General features: G+C 52.8%; 1 protein-coding gene across 2 annotated transcripts in view; it reads left to right on the top strand.

Annotated features, from left to right (window-relative positions):
- Positions 1 to 426: 426 nt before the first annotated feature.
- The window catches only part of PLS3 (plastin 3), a 30,032-nt gene continuing 17,269 nt past the window's right edge, over positions 427 to 13,189 (top strand). For both annotated transcript variants that reach the window (XM_061446267.1, XM_061446266.1), the window contains exons 1-2: positions 427 to 541; positions 11,270 to 11,356. In XM_061446267.1, coding sequence (XP_061302251.1) covers positions 11,290 to 11,356 — 67 coding nt within the window. In that variant the 5' untranslated portion in view covers positions 427 to 541; positions 11,270 to 11,289. The remainder of the gene's footprint in view (positions 542 to 11,269; positions 11,357 to 13,189) is intronic.

Raw genomic sequence — 13,189 nt, 5'->3', positions numbered from 1 at the left:
CAGCTCTGCACTCAGTATTTGCCACCCATCCGGACCACTTTGTTGGTTTCTTTTGGAGCCAGTGTGCTGTGAAATAGCAGGCAGCATCCTCCCTCAGTGTGGATTGGGGCCAAATAGGTCTGGATCTGTGTTGCTCTGTCTGTGAGCTGCTGTTGGTTTTAAGGATATCCATAGAATAAGTACATAAAATACAAGCCCCATGTCACTGTTTGGCTGGGCAAGCTGGGAGCCAGCAAAGCTGCACTGAATTTAAACCGTTAAAGGTGAAAGAGTTCTTTTTGTTTCAATAAATAACTAGAAGTCAGTTTGCTTACCTAAAAGCTTTATTATGTCTGAGTGGCTGCTGCTCCCGAGTGCCCAGCACTAAAAGCACGGCAGCGCTTGGAGCATCCCGCGCCCGAGCAGCCTGTCCCTCAGCCTTTCCAACGACCTCCCATCTGCGGGGCGGGGATGCTGGGAGGAATGCTGGCTGTCCGGATCCGCGCCGCGGCTGGGACACGCTTCAGCCCGGCCGACGGACCCATTCCGGTGAGGAGCAGAGGTAAGGGTGCTCCTGGGATGCTGCCGCTCGGGGTCCTGGCTGCAGGGATGCGAGCACACGCCAGAGATCCTCCTGCAGCGACTTGTTTTGCTTTGATTTGTGCCTGCGAGGCATCTGCTGCTGGAGTGGGTCCAGGGGAATAGCTGGAGGCAGAAGGAAAAGATTAATCTGGGGGTTTGATGTGTTTCAGATTTGGGATTTATCTGTGCACATGCAAACAGGGCAGCAGCGAGTGCCGCCGCTGACTTTACATCACCGGGCTGCGAATGTCCCAGGGGAGGACTGAGGGTGTTGCCTTCCCAGAAACCTCGGTCTCGGCACATCTTAATCCCGTCTCGGTCTGCAGCAGCCTTTTAAAGAGCAGAACCGCTCAAACTTGCATGTTTGGAGAGTTAAATCGTTAAAGCTCCGCTTGCAGAAAGCGTGAGGAGCTCTGAGAGCTCTCGGGGAATTGGCTGCGGTGGCTCCCCAGGTGTTGGGGGTCTTTTGCCTGGAGGAGCTGCGCTCCCAGTGCTGTTCCAGCGGGAACAGCATCCGGCATCACAGCCTGGCAGGGTTTTGTGTCCTAAATGAGGAACTTGCTGTGTTTTCTGGGGGAGGCTGGCTGTGCTGGGATGTCAGCACAGACCCTCTCCAAACGCTTTAGCAGTCACTACTAGCTCAAACTCTTCCATAGCGAATACTTTTAAGTATTGGACTGAAAAGCTGAGCTTTTTGTGCTGAAAAGCTTAGACTTCACATGTGTGGAGTCCCATAAAACACGCCTCATGCGGCTGCTTTGTGGCCTGATTTTGTTTATGCTGAACGTCTTGCTCTGAGGTTTTGCTTATATTTTACTCTTACCCTGCTTTTATTCTGCAAAACATCTGGCTGTAAGGAATGAGTTCACAGCTGGAGGACTCTCACACCCTCCTGAAGCTTGGAGTAGCGACGAGGCTGTGTGCTGTTCATGGTGCATACATCTTAACCACTACACCTGTCCTAGGGGTATTGGGCACTGGCAGAGCTGCTAAGTCAGTGAAGGAGGAGGAGGAGGTGGCAAAGCAGCTCAAAGGGTCCCAAAGAGAACTTGTGTGGATGCTGGATGCACCTTGGAGATCCTGCCTGGCCTTGAAACTGGTGATATGGGTGCGTTTTGTAGGGATTAGGAAGGGTTGCTCACAGTCCAAGGGTCGCGGAGCAGAGCTTGCCACTGCTCCCCTTTGCTCCCCATGGCTCTTCCCCAAAGGAAGTTAGATTACAGAGGAGTGTGGGGAACACCCTGCTGTCAGAGTGAATGCGATGGCACTGTCGTGGCAGCCTCCTGGGAGGCAAAGACAGCAGCTCTCCTGCTCCTCTAGCTCTTTCACATTTATCTTTGAGATTGATGTTTCTGTTTTTGTCAAGGTAGATAGGATCTGAGCCGGCTTCTCTAGAGGAAGTCAATGTTGAAGTTACAGATTGGTTTTATACTTCCAGAAGCTGCTAGGACAGCTATGCCATGACACTGATGTATTGCGCACTACTGATGCTTGCCTCCTCTGGATCAAATTATTTTGACGTCTTTCCCTTTCCCCAAGTGCTTGCTGAACAAGATTACAGGCAGCAGGGGGAAGATGGGAAAAGGATTTTCTTCTTTTATCACTCGTTTTTTCTACTAAGAGTTCAGTTACTGAAATTTGTGGTTTCTAAGAGACTTTTAGAACATAATTGCAATGCGTGGAGCAGGGTTTGCAGTTTCTAGAGGTTTGTTTCTTATTTAAGGTATGCCCCATCCCTGTCAGTGTTCAAGGCCAGGTTGGACACAGGGGCTTGGAGCAAGCTGCTCTAGTGGAAGGGGTCCCTGCCTGTGGCAGGGGCTGGAGCTGGAGGAGCTTTAAGGTCCCTCCCAACCAAAAGCACTCTGTGATTCTCTAACACAGTTCTCTGGATCTTTATCATGGGGTTGCAGTTGCCCAGCTGCTGGGATTTCATAGAATCCAGGGATGGGGCAGCCACAGCTTCTCTGGGCACCCTGTGCCAGCGCCTCAGCACCCTCACAGGGAAGAGCTTCTGCCTAAGAGCTCATCTCAGTCTCCCCTCTGCCAGTTTAGATCCCTTTAGGTATTGGAAGGCTGGAACGAGGTCTCCCTTGAGCTTGGCTGTCCCATTTCAGGCCAGATCCGTTCACCTTCAGACTGATGCGCACACTACAGAATTGCTCCACCACGGCTGTACCTGGTAAAGGGTTGCCCAGAACCCCCCCTGCCAGGCTGAACTGCTGAGGCTCGCTTTGGTCCAGCTCTCCAGGGCTCGCACCATTGCACTGGGGGTTTGGCTTGCAGGAGCTTGCTTGCTGGCACTGCGTAGGCAGTGAGTGTGCTGTGATTTAATTCAGGGATCTTGCTGATTGCCCTGCCTGGGCAGGAGGGAAGGTTACGAGACCGAGTAATGCTTCTTGCTTCATCTGTTTTAGCCTTCTGATCCTCACTTCTCCTTGCTTATGCAGGTGGGGAACATGCTGGCTTTCCCACCATCACTGAGAGTCCCGTCATACAGTGAGGGATGCCTTATGCTGAGTTTTGCAGTGGGTGGTAAGAGGTGGGTCCTTTCTTGAAGTCATTTATGGTTAAGGTACTGAATGTGCAGTAGGAAGTGTTTAATGCTGCTTTTATTTGGGGAACTATGCAAGAGTAAGAGTTATTATCAGCGTAAGAATTTCCTGAGAGGCCAGCATGAGTTTTCTGTGCCTGAGCCAGGAATTTACATTAAGCCTTCCAAGTCTCAGTCCATTAGCTGACATCTGACCCTGCCCCCTCCTCTTTTACCTTATTGCACTTAGGTTTAAATTATCTATGAATGTTACTTGCTTTTGCAAGTGCCAGGCAGGATGAGTGCTCAGCTCTTCCTTTCCTGAGAGGTCTCGAAAGGCTCACCTGGTTCATGTTGGACTAATGGGTTAACCGGGAATTTTGCTGCTCTGTTTCCACCGATGGGAGCAAACTGCTGCACTTCAAGAGTGAGATAAATCTAGGAGGTCATGGTTGCGACTGTGCTCTCATCCTGGGGTAGTTGCTCTGCTAAAACTGTGCCAAAATGCAACATTTGGGAGAAGTATTTTGCAAAGAAGCTCTTAAGGACCAATTCACTGGTGCCCTGAGCGGTGTTTCATCCGGTCTCTGCTGTTCCCTGCAGATTGTAAGTACTCTGCAGATACATGTAATAGAGTTGGAGCAGCAAGGTGCTCACAGCAGGTGACGAGTATGTATGAGTGCAGCAGCAGCAAGGTCTAGCAGGCAGCTGCTCTCCTCCTTGACAGCCGGCTCTGCTCCTGCTTTGACCCTCATCCCATCCCCTTGGCTCTGGTCGTCCACATCAGGAGCATTCAGAGAAGGATGTAGGTTTGCAGCAAGCTATCCATGCTTTCCTTCCCCTTGAGTGCCAAACCAGTTTTACGTTTCTGCCACTTCAGCCTCCTGATAGTAAATGCTGGGTCATGGTGGTAGGCAAGCATCCATCTGCTCTGCTCCAGGATTGCATGTCACTGCTTAATGTGCATCAGAAGCAGCTCTGGTTCATATTCCTTCAGGGCTGCATGGGGATCATAGAATCGTGGAGTGGTTTGGCATGGAAGGGACCTTAAAGCTCATCCAGTGAATTGTGTACTCAAATCCCTGCAGATTTCTGTGCCATATCCCCAGCTTTGCAGCATTCTGGAGGCTGCTCTTAAGGTCAAGGCTTTCCTGGGCTTTTGGCAAGGGGCTGATCCCTGTTTGATGCTGTGAGCAGACTTGATGCTGATTTTGGGTTTTCTGTGGGTACCGGCTCCAGCTCAGTTCTGGGTGCTGAACACTTTGACCATTTTCTGGGCCACCTCCTTGGCTGTGCAGGGTGTCAGAGGCATGTGAATTGGCTGATGGGTCAGCAGTTGAAGGGTTTGAAGCTGGTGAATCTGGTTCTGTCTTGAAGGGAAAGAAAACACTCTGAGCATGCAAAAGTGAAGGATCAGCTTGTCCAGGCTGTCCACGGGCATTGGGTTAAAGTCTGAGCAGGAGGCACAGGAAAGCTGTTTTGCTGTCGTTCCCATACCATGGAGTGACCCTGCCTCTGGGCAGCCCACATCCCTGCTGGGCATCTCCCAGGTGCTGCTTAGAAGAACCTCTGGCATCATTCTGCACAGGTTTAGCTTGGAGAAACTGGGTTTTTAACCTGGAGGAAGGTGCATGTCCAGAGGTGGACACCCCATAAAGACATGCCCCCAATCCGGAGGGAGCGGCTGCAAGCCAAGTGCAGTGACTAATTCCAGTGCGTGTTGTCTCTGCTCCTGATGGATTTGACAGGCTTTTCCCCGCAGCAGCAGAGTTGTGTAACAATGGGAGCAAAGTCTCAAGGTCTGCTCCCAGGTGATGATAAGCAAAGCAGGGAGCTGGTCTCTCCCACGTGACAGCTACAGGGATTTGGGACGATACAAAACAAAACCCACTGATGGGACTGTTGCTGACATAGAGATGCTTCAGAAGCCCGGCAGCTGAAGGCCATCTCTTGATGGGATTGGGAAGAACTGAGCTGTAAAGTGCCTGTGCAGTGGCAATTGCTATCTGCAGTCTTGTGTCCTTTCCCTGAGATATGCACCACATGGCTCTGTAGTAGCTGGTGGGCTACACAAGCAGCGTGGACCAGTCAAAGTTTGTTCTCTGTGGGTAAAGGCAGTAAAGATGGAAGCGTGGTGAAAGTCTGATTGCAGCCCTGTGCTCGCTGACTGGATGGATGGAAATTGCCAAATCCAAGTTTCTGTGCTTCCCACGGCCCGGCGTTTGCTAACAGCCAACCTGTGGGTGCTGCCTGGGAGGAACCTGAGGAACAAAACATTGCTTGAAACACGCAAACCGATTTATGAGCAGGAGAGGATGGATTCCGTGATAGGTTTTCATTTACAAGCCATCCATCCCTAAACTTCCCTGGCTGCCCCCAAAGCGGCAGTAAGTATTTATCTTTGAGGACCCATCAGACCGAGCCTGTGCAATGCAAGCTTTCACTTCCTCTTGTTGATGTCAGAAGTCAAGGGGAATGGCTTTAACCTGCCCGAAGAGAGACTAAGATGAGCTCTAAGGCAGAAGCTCTTCCCTGTGAGGGTGCTGAGGCGCTGGCACAGGGTGCCCAGAGAAGCTGTGGCTGCCCCATCCCTGGCAGTGTTCAAGGGCAGGTTGGACACAGGCGCTTGGAGCAAGCTGCTCCAGTGGAAGGGGTTGGAGCTGGAGGAGCTTTAAAGTCCCTTCAACACCAGGCTGGGGTTCTGTGTTCTTGCCAGAGGAGCTGGGTGGGGTGAATGGGGCAAGGCAGGACGGGGAGGAAGGGGCAGGACGGGGTGAACCGCAGGAATCCTGGGGCTGAATCACCAGGATTCCCTCCCAGTCAGCCCCAAACCAGCCGCGCTGCGTCAGTGCCGCCAGCCCCGGGCGCTCTGCCGCCTGCCTGGCCTCGGTGTCTAACAGCAGAGCGCTCGGTGCCGGGTCCGTGGTCACAGACAGGCAGGTTCTGAGCTGTCCTGCTGAGCTGATGCCGAGTGAGCCGTGCTCTCTCTGGAGCCTTCCGCGCGGAGAGCGAGCCCCAGACCCGCAGGTGCCCGTGCGGAGCGCAGCGCGCAGGGGCTGAGTCACCGCTGCTCCAGCCCGGACCCCGCTCGCTCCTGGCTCTTTGCTCGGGTGGGAAAGGGGCCCATGAACGCCTTTTCCCTGGCGCTTCCATGTGCGTCCGCGTTTGCATAAACACCTCGGTGCTGTTAATCAGTCACTTGTAGAGATATTAAAGCAGGGCGGGTCTGGGAGGGACGGAGCAGCTCGGTTTTCAAATGAACACGGAGCTGCTAAGAAAGCAAATCCTTCCATTTGGAACAGCAGCAAATTCCAGCTCTGTTTCTCTTGGAAGTGTTCAAGCGGCTGTTGGGAAATATTTGGTTGCCATGTGCTTTCAAAATGGGACTAAACCTCCAGCTTTCAGGGAGATGTGCAAGTGCCTCAGTGCGCATACACCCCCCCACCCGCTTTAAAAGGCGGTTTAAAAGCAGGCTGAGCTGCTGTAAGTTTGAATTGAAGTGGAAGTTCCATGAATTACTACAACATGAAAGGAGAATTTATTTTTAGAGTAAAGGTTTGTTTTGCTGATGAAGCAAGGGAGTTTGTGGATACTTGTAGGTATTCATAATATTCAGTGTGGGCCTGATTTAGTCTGAGAATTCAAGCTGGTTGCGTTTATTTCCTAAATAGAAATAAATGTCTCCAAATTCCATCCACATCCCTTAAAAAATTGACAAATATCAGCAGCAGTGTTTAAATCCTGATGTAAGAATTACTTAGATACACTTTATAATGGAGCAAGTATCACAGACTTTAGGGAGAAGCTCTTCCTTGTGAGGGTGCTGAGGCGCTGGCACAGGGTGCCCAGAGAAGCTGTGGCTGCCCCATCCCTGGCAGTGTTCAAGGCCAGGTTGGACACAGGGCCTTGGAGCAAGCTGCTCCAGTGGAAGGGGTCCCTGCCCGTGGCAGCGGTTGGAGCTGGAGGAACTTTAAGATCCCTTCAGCCCAGCCCAGTCTGGGGTTCTGTGATGTTTCGCTGATCCTCTGTGCAGAATGCAGCTCCCAGGACTTGTCCACTTGGGAAAGAGCCTTGGGGATCTCTTCTCTGGGTTTGAGTGGTGTTAAGGTGCTGTCTGAGCACACAAGTGCATCCTTCTGGTGATGGTCCCACTGAAGGTGGGCTCCAGCTGTGAAAGCACAGGTGCTGGGGCAGCTCCATCTGACTTGTCGGTATTGCAGCTCTGCCTGGAGAGCAAATAAACTAACCCTGGTTTGATGACTGCTCTGTGCTCAGGAGCTATAAAACTTGTTTGCACAGAAACTCTATACAGCCGCTCTCGGGGAAGGGAGTTGATACTGGAAAACCTCAGATGCACTTGAAGCAGCTCTGATCTGCAGCTTAAAGTGAAGTCTGCAGGGAATGGGATGAGCTTTATGGTCCCTTCCAACCAAACCAGTCTGGGATTCTGTGGCACAAACAGGCTGCACCATCTGCCAGCCACACTCTTCTCTGGAGTATCTTTAGTCCATCCATGTGTTATGGATTTGTGCCTCTGGTTTTCTGCTGTGGAGTGAGGGATGCAGGCAGGAGCAAAAGGGATCTGGAGCAGTATGTCCGGGCTAATCACTGCAAAAGAGATCTGGAGCAGGAACTGCTTCCTTATACACTCTGCTTATGTGTGCATTGACTGATAGCCTTTCTGTCACCAGGGTGTAAAATGGGTGTGGGATTACCAGCTCACTTCTGCCTCCTCTTTCCCCTTTGCTCTCTCTTCCTCCCTCTAAATGGGTTTACACTGGTGGCAGGTACGTTCCTATTTAAGTTTGAAGGCATTACCCCTTGTCCTAACGCTGCAGGCTCCTCATCAGGGACATCCAACCCCAACCAGGGTGTGATTCTATGTGTGCAGAGCAACACAGCCCATAAAATAAATACACCGAGCTAAATACTAAGGAGGCTAATGGGATTTCTGACTTGGTAAGCAGTGCATTTCCCATCCTCTGAGGCCCACAGCTACCGTTTGTCTCTGGCTGTCATTGCGTGCCCTGGCAGGGGCTTTGCTCATGTGGAAGTGAATGTGCCGTGGTGCGGCGTGAGCAGCGTGGTGCTGTGTCCCCACAGAGGCAGCTGATGTGTGATCCCTCTGCCAGTGTGACAAAAGGGCTTTCTGTATCCATGAAGACAAAGGCTCTTGTTTAACAATGCAACTGTGAATGGAAAAACACGGCCTGAATGCCCCAGACTCAGCTGTTAAAAGCAAACAAACCCACAAACCCCCCCCACAACAAAACCCGAGGCTCTCCTGCTCTGCAGCCCAGTGCTGGCAGTGATGTGTCTCCACTGCAGAAGAGCTCTGTGAACCTGCTTTGGGAGCTCCATAGTCCCAGTCAGCTCTTACCTTTGTAGCCCACTAAGCTCCTCCTATACTGTCTGTTCCAGCTTTACACGCTTTCCCCTTCCCAGGCAGCTCTCTTGAGGTCAGGACTCTGTTTTTTCTCTCTTGGTTCAAACTCCCCCTCTGCTCTCAAGCAGAGCTACAGAAGGAAGAAGCGGTATGAAAACTGAAAGGTGAACCTGCTTTATAACCATATAACCATCCTGACTGAGCTGAACAGCACTGGGGCTGGAAGGGAGGTGTTCTTTAAGTGGACACCCCCCCCCCCCCCCCAACAATTGCAGGACATGTCCAGAGCATGGCATTTCCATGGTAAAGCCAAACAGAGCAGGTTTTTTAACAGTTCTCAGCTTATGGGGTGTTTGCTGCTTGTTTTGGTGTGGAAGATGTGGTGGCCTGGGTATGCAGCACGATGGGCAGCTGGAAGCTGCTCTCAGGTCTCCCCTTCAGGAGCCTTCTCTTCTCCAGGCTGCCCCAGCCCAGCTCTCTCAGCCTGGCTCCAGAGCAGAGCTGCTCCAGCCCTCGCAGCATCCCCATGGCCTCCTCTGCACTCACTCCAGCAGCTCCACGTCCCTCTTGTGCTGCTGCCCCAGAGCTGGATCAGGGCTGCAGGGGGGGTCTCCCCAGAGCACAGCAGAGGGGCAGGATCCCCTCCCTGAGCTGCTGCTCACGCACTGGGGTGCACCCAGCACACGGGGGTTTCTGGGCTCACTGGAACCAGGTCATGTGAAACCGGAGAGGAAAAATTGTGGTGTCTTCCTTTCCCCTTCCCTGTCAGCTCGGTGCAGCTTTGCCGTGGTTCCTCCCCTGCCCCGTTCCTGCAGCACAGGCCAAGCGATGGATTTGGCTGTCTCGCTGCTGGTGTCTTGTACTGATGTTATCCTGCCCGCTGGCAGCTCTGCTGTTGTTGGAGGTGGGGTCCGATGTTCTTCCCTTCGTGTCCCTGCAGTGATGCAAGTTCTTGTTGACTTTCCCTGCTGTGAGCACCCGCCTGAGCCGCTTTCCCAGGCTGCCACCCTGCCCATCGCTCCGTCACCTGCTTTCCAGACGGGCTGCCACGGACAACTGCAGGCAGACCTGTGTTCTGAAGCCAGCAAGTGCTTGTGAGGGTACCTGGGGGGCTCACACAAAAGGGGTTCCATCAGAGCACAGGCGTTTGTCAAACAGCTTCTTGTTGCTCGAGCAGCCCGTTGGGGCTCCTGCCTGCTGCCAGGCTGTAAACCTGAGCTCACCCTCAGCCTCTTCCTTACAAAGGAGGCGGCAGCTGAGCCTGTTCCCATAGGCAGAGGAGGAACCTTTGATTTCTCAACTCAGAGCAGTTGTAGCTAACAAAGGTGGAGCTGGAAAATCTGGGGATGCAAGTCTCATTTGAAGTTGCACTGAGCCTGCCTGGATCCCCAGCTTTAAAGCCCCTGAGCTGCAGCTAGCACGAGTGCTAGAACGTGCTGATCTAGCCTGCCTCTGTGCGCAGAGGTTGCCCTATTTGGATGGAGCAAATCACCATCACTGATCTCTTCTGGTTGTATTGGCCAGAGTGCCAACGGGACATCTGATGCTGCTGTCATGAATGGCATGGGATGGGGACATGGGCAGGGCACCGGCCTTTGCATAGAACCCCAGCCTGGTTTGTGTTGGAAGGGACCTTAAAGCTCCTCCATCTCCAACCCCTGCCACAGGCAGGGACCCCTTCCACTAGAGCAGCTTGCTCCAAGCCCCTGTGCCCAACCTGGCCTTGAACGCTGCCAGGGATGGGGCAGCCACAGCTTCTCTGGGCACCCTGTGCCAGCGCCTCAGCACCCTCCCAGGGAAGAGCTTCTGCCTAAGATCTAAGCTGAACTTCCCCTGTTTCAGTCTGAACCCATCACCCCTTGTCCTGTCGCTGCAGTCCCTGATGAAGAGCCCCTCTCCAGCATCCTTGTAGCCCCCTTCAGACACTGGAAGCTGCTCTGAGGCCTCTCCGCAGCTTCTTTTCTCCAGGCTGAACAGCCCCATCCTTTTCTCATCCTTATGGTGATCGCTCCTGTCCAGGCTGGCTGGGTGGCACCTCTGTAGTGCTTGGGAAGGAGGATTGCACAGATGGGTGTAGGCACCGTGTGCTTCATCCTCGCTGTTTCTTCAGCGCCGAGGTCTGATCGAGATGTGCACAGCCGGGGTGTGAGCGGGGCTGGTGCCTGCTGTTCTGCACTGGGGTCTCCCTGCCGTGCCTCGCTCGGGGGAGTGGAGGGGTCGGTGCCATGCGGACAGCCTGGTGCTTACACGGTGCACTGAGAGCCTGGCTCTGGGGCAATAGGCAGGTGTTTGTTCAAACCTTTTTCTGGTAGGAAACCAGACTGATTCCTCCTTGCAAACAGCACCAGGTAAAGCCCTGTGCAGAAAGACCCCGTTTCGGGGCTTTGCTGTTTGGCTGTGGGAGCTGTGTGCTCTCTGCTCTCGGGGACAGGCAGGCAGAGCATTCACTCTCTTGCATTAATGCTTTTAACTGTGGATTCTGATTGTGTTCAGGAGATCCCTGGACGTGTGAGCTTCTCCGACCTACAGAACACACTGCTGGCAGGTGCCTTCACGTGTGCCCATAAAATAAATACACACAGCTAAATATTAACAAGGCTAATGGGCTTTCTGACTTGTTAAGCAGTGCATTTCCCATCGCCTGAGCTCCACACATCTGTTTTCTGAGTGGAAAGATAAACGTGGCCTCGAGAACTGTAGTGACCTTGGTGCTGCCTGTTGCTGTGCTGCTGTTCAACACTGCAGGTGTTTGAAGGCAGTGTGGTTTCACAGTGTCCGTTTTCCCTCTGTAGGTACTCCCTAAGTTCATGAGATGGCCAACACCATGCAAATCTCCAAAGATGACCTGGAGGACCTCAAGGAGGCCTTTGCCAAAGTCGGTAAGTTCCAGTGTGGAGGGCACCTTGCTCCTGTCTGCTGTGAAATGGATTTATCCCACCCCTGTGCATGGTACATGGGTATATGGGCAGTCTGGTGCTCTCGTGGTCTTCTGCGTGCCAAGGAGTCTCTTGGCAGCCTTGTTGCTTCTGGCTTGTCACTTCTAGCCAAGGAGCACAAAGGGATGTGGCAGCCGGGCTGTCAATGAGCACTGGCACAGAGCCTTGCCCTGTTGCTCCTGGTTCGGCTTTGTTGGTTCCTGATGGCAGGAGATGCATCCAAGCTGGTACTGCAGTACTGCAGCCCAGGCAGCAGGCAGGGCTGGCACAGAGCTCGGCTCGGAGGATGCTGGTTTTGGCAGGTCAGCCAATCCATGCACATGTAAATGTAGGGGCTGTGTTTCTGGCTGGGGCAGGTGCATTGAGGCACTGTTTGAGGAGCTTGGAGGCAAAACCTAATTAGTGGCTGTTTACCTGCCATTATGGAGCAGCTTGTGGTCTGCGGCTGCTGTGCACGAGCATTGCCCTCTGGTGGCTCCAGTTCTTATCATAGCATCCCAGCCTGGTTTGGGTTGGAAGGGACCTTAAAGCTCCTCCATCTCCAACCCCTGTCACGGGCAGGGACCCCTTCCACTAGAGCAGCTTGCTCCAAGCCCCTGTGTCCAACCTGCCCTTGAACACTGCCAGGGATGGGGCAGCCACAGCTTCTCTGGGCACCCTGTGCCAGTGCCTCCGCACCCTCACAGGGAAGAGCTTCTGCCTGAGAGCTCAGCTCAGTCTTCCCTCGGGCAGGTTAAAGCCATTCCCCTTGGCCTGCCCCTACAGGCCCTTGTCCCAAGCCCCTCTCCAGGTTTCCTGGAGCCCCTTTTAGGCACTGGAGCTGCTCTAAGGTCTCCCATTCATGCAGCAGAGGGGGAGAATCCCCTCCATAACCTGCTGCTCACACTCCAGCTGTTGCAGTGCTTTTTATCCGTTTTTTGAGCATCCTTTTGGTGAAGCAAATTGCTTATTGCCTGGCGTCTGTACTGGGTAAACTGCTCTCTAGAACAGGGTGCTCTCTTTTGCTCTAAATTTGCAATCTGCAGAGAGAAATATGAATTTCAAAGGCAACTGATTCTCTCAGAGCAGTATTTCCTATTGGGACATGATGTAAGTTGCATTTTGGGACATTCCCTCTCCTGTCTTGCTCTGCGCAGGGCTTTTCCAGCCAGTGGAAGTGAGCTGCTGTAGAGGGAAATAGATGACCATGGTGCTTCTTGTTGTGTAATGTGCCTCAGAGTGCAGCCCTTAATAAGGCTGGGATGCAGGCAGCCCATTCAGTCCTTGGATAAACTGACAATGATTAACCTGGCTGGAATGAGGTGGCTTTTTGTCACAAGTATGTGGGAAGCGTTCAAGATTAGGCTGGGTGGCTGCCTGTGCACTGGAAACAATGAGGAACCCATGTCAGGAAACCAGCTCACCCTGCTCACCCAGGGAGCTGAGCCCTCTTTGGTTTTAAATTGTCATGGCAGTGTCACTGAGAAATGCAGTGATTAGCCCGGACATACCCAGAGGTGAGATGGGACCTGCCAGGCCTTTTCACCTGCCTCCTGTGTTGTGAGCTTCAGGCATGGTCCAGCCCTCAAGCACTGCTGTGGGACGCTCTTGTCAGGGGTGTCTTTAATGCTCTCATTCCTTTTATTCTTGCCTAAAGGAGCTGTATTTGCCCTGGGATATAGATCTGGTCGCTAATTGGTTGCTGGCTTTGGCTGGGAACTTCTAATGTGCCTCTAGTGAATGTGAAGAGAAGTTGTTCTAAGGCTGCTGTTTAAAAGGAAGCCTTTTTCATCTGAG

Source organism: Pezoporus flaviventris, unplaced genomic scaffold (assembly GCF_033815535.1).
Source record: "Pezoporus flaviventris isolate CSIRO_AGI_PZ_B2104156 unplaced genomic scaffold, CSIRO_AGI_Pfla_v1 ptg000005l, whole genome shotgun sequence".
In the NCBI taxonomy this organism is placed as follows: Eukaryota; Metazoa; Chordata; class Aves; order Psittaciformes; family Psittacidae; genus Pezoporus; species Pezoporus flaviventris.
This window is presented reverse-complemented; position numbering and strand designations above follow the sequence as displayed.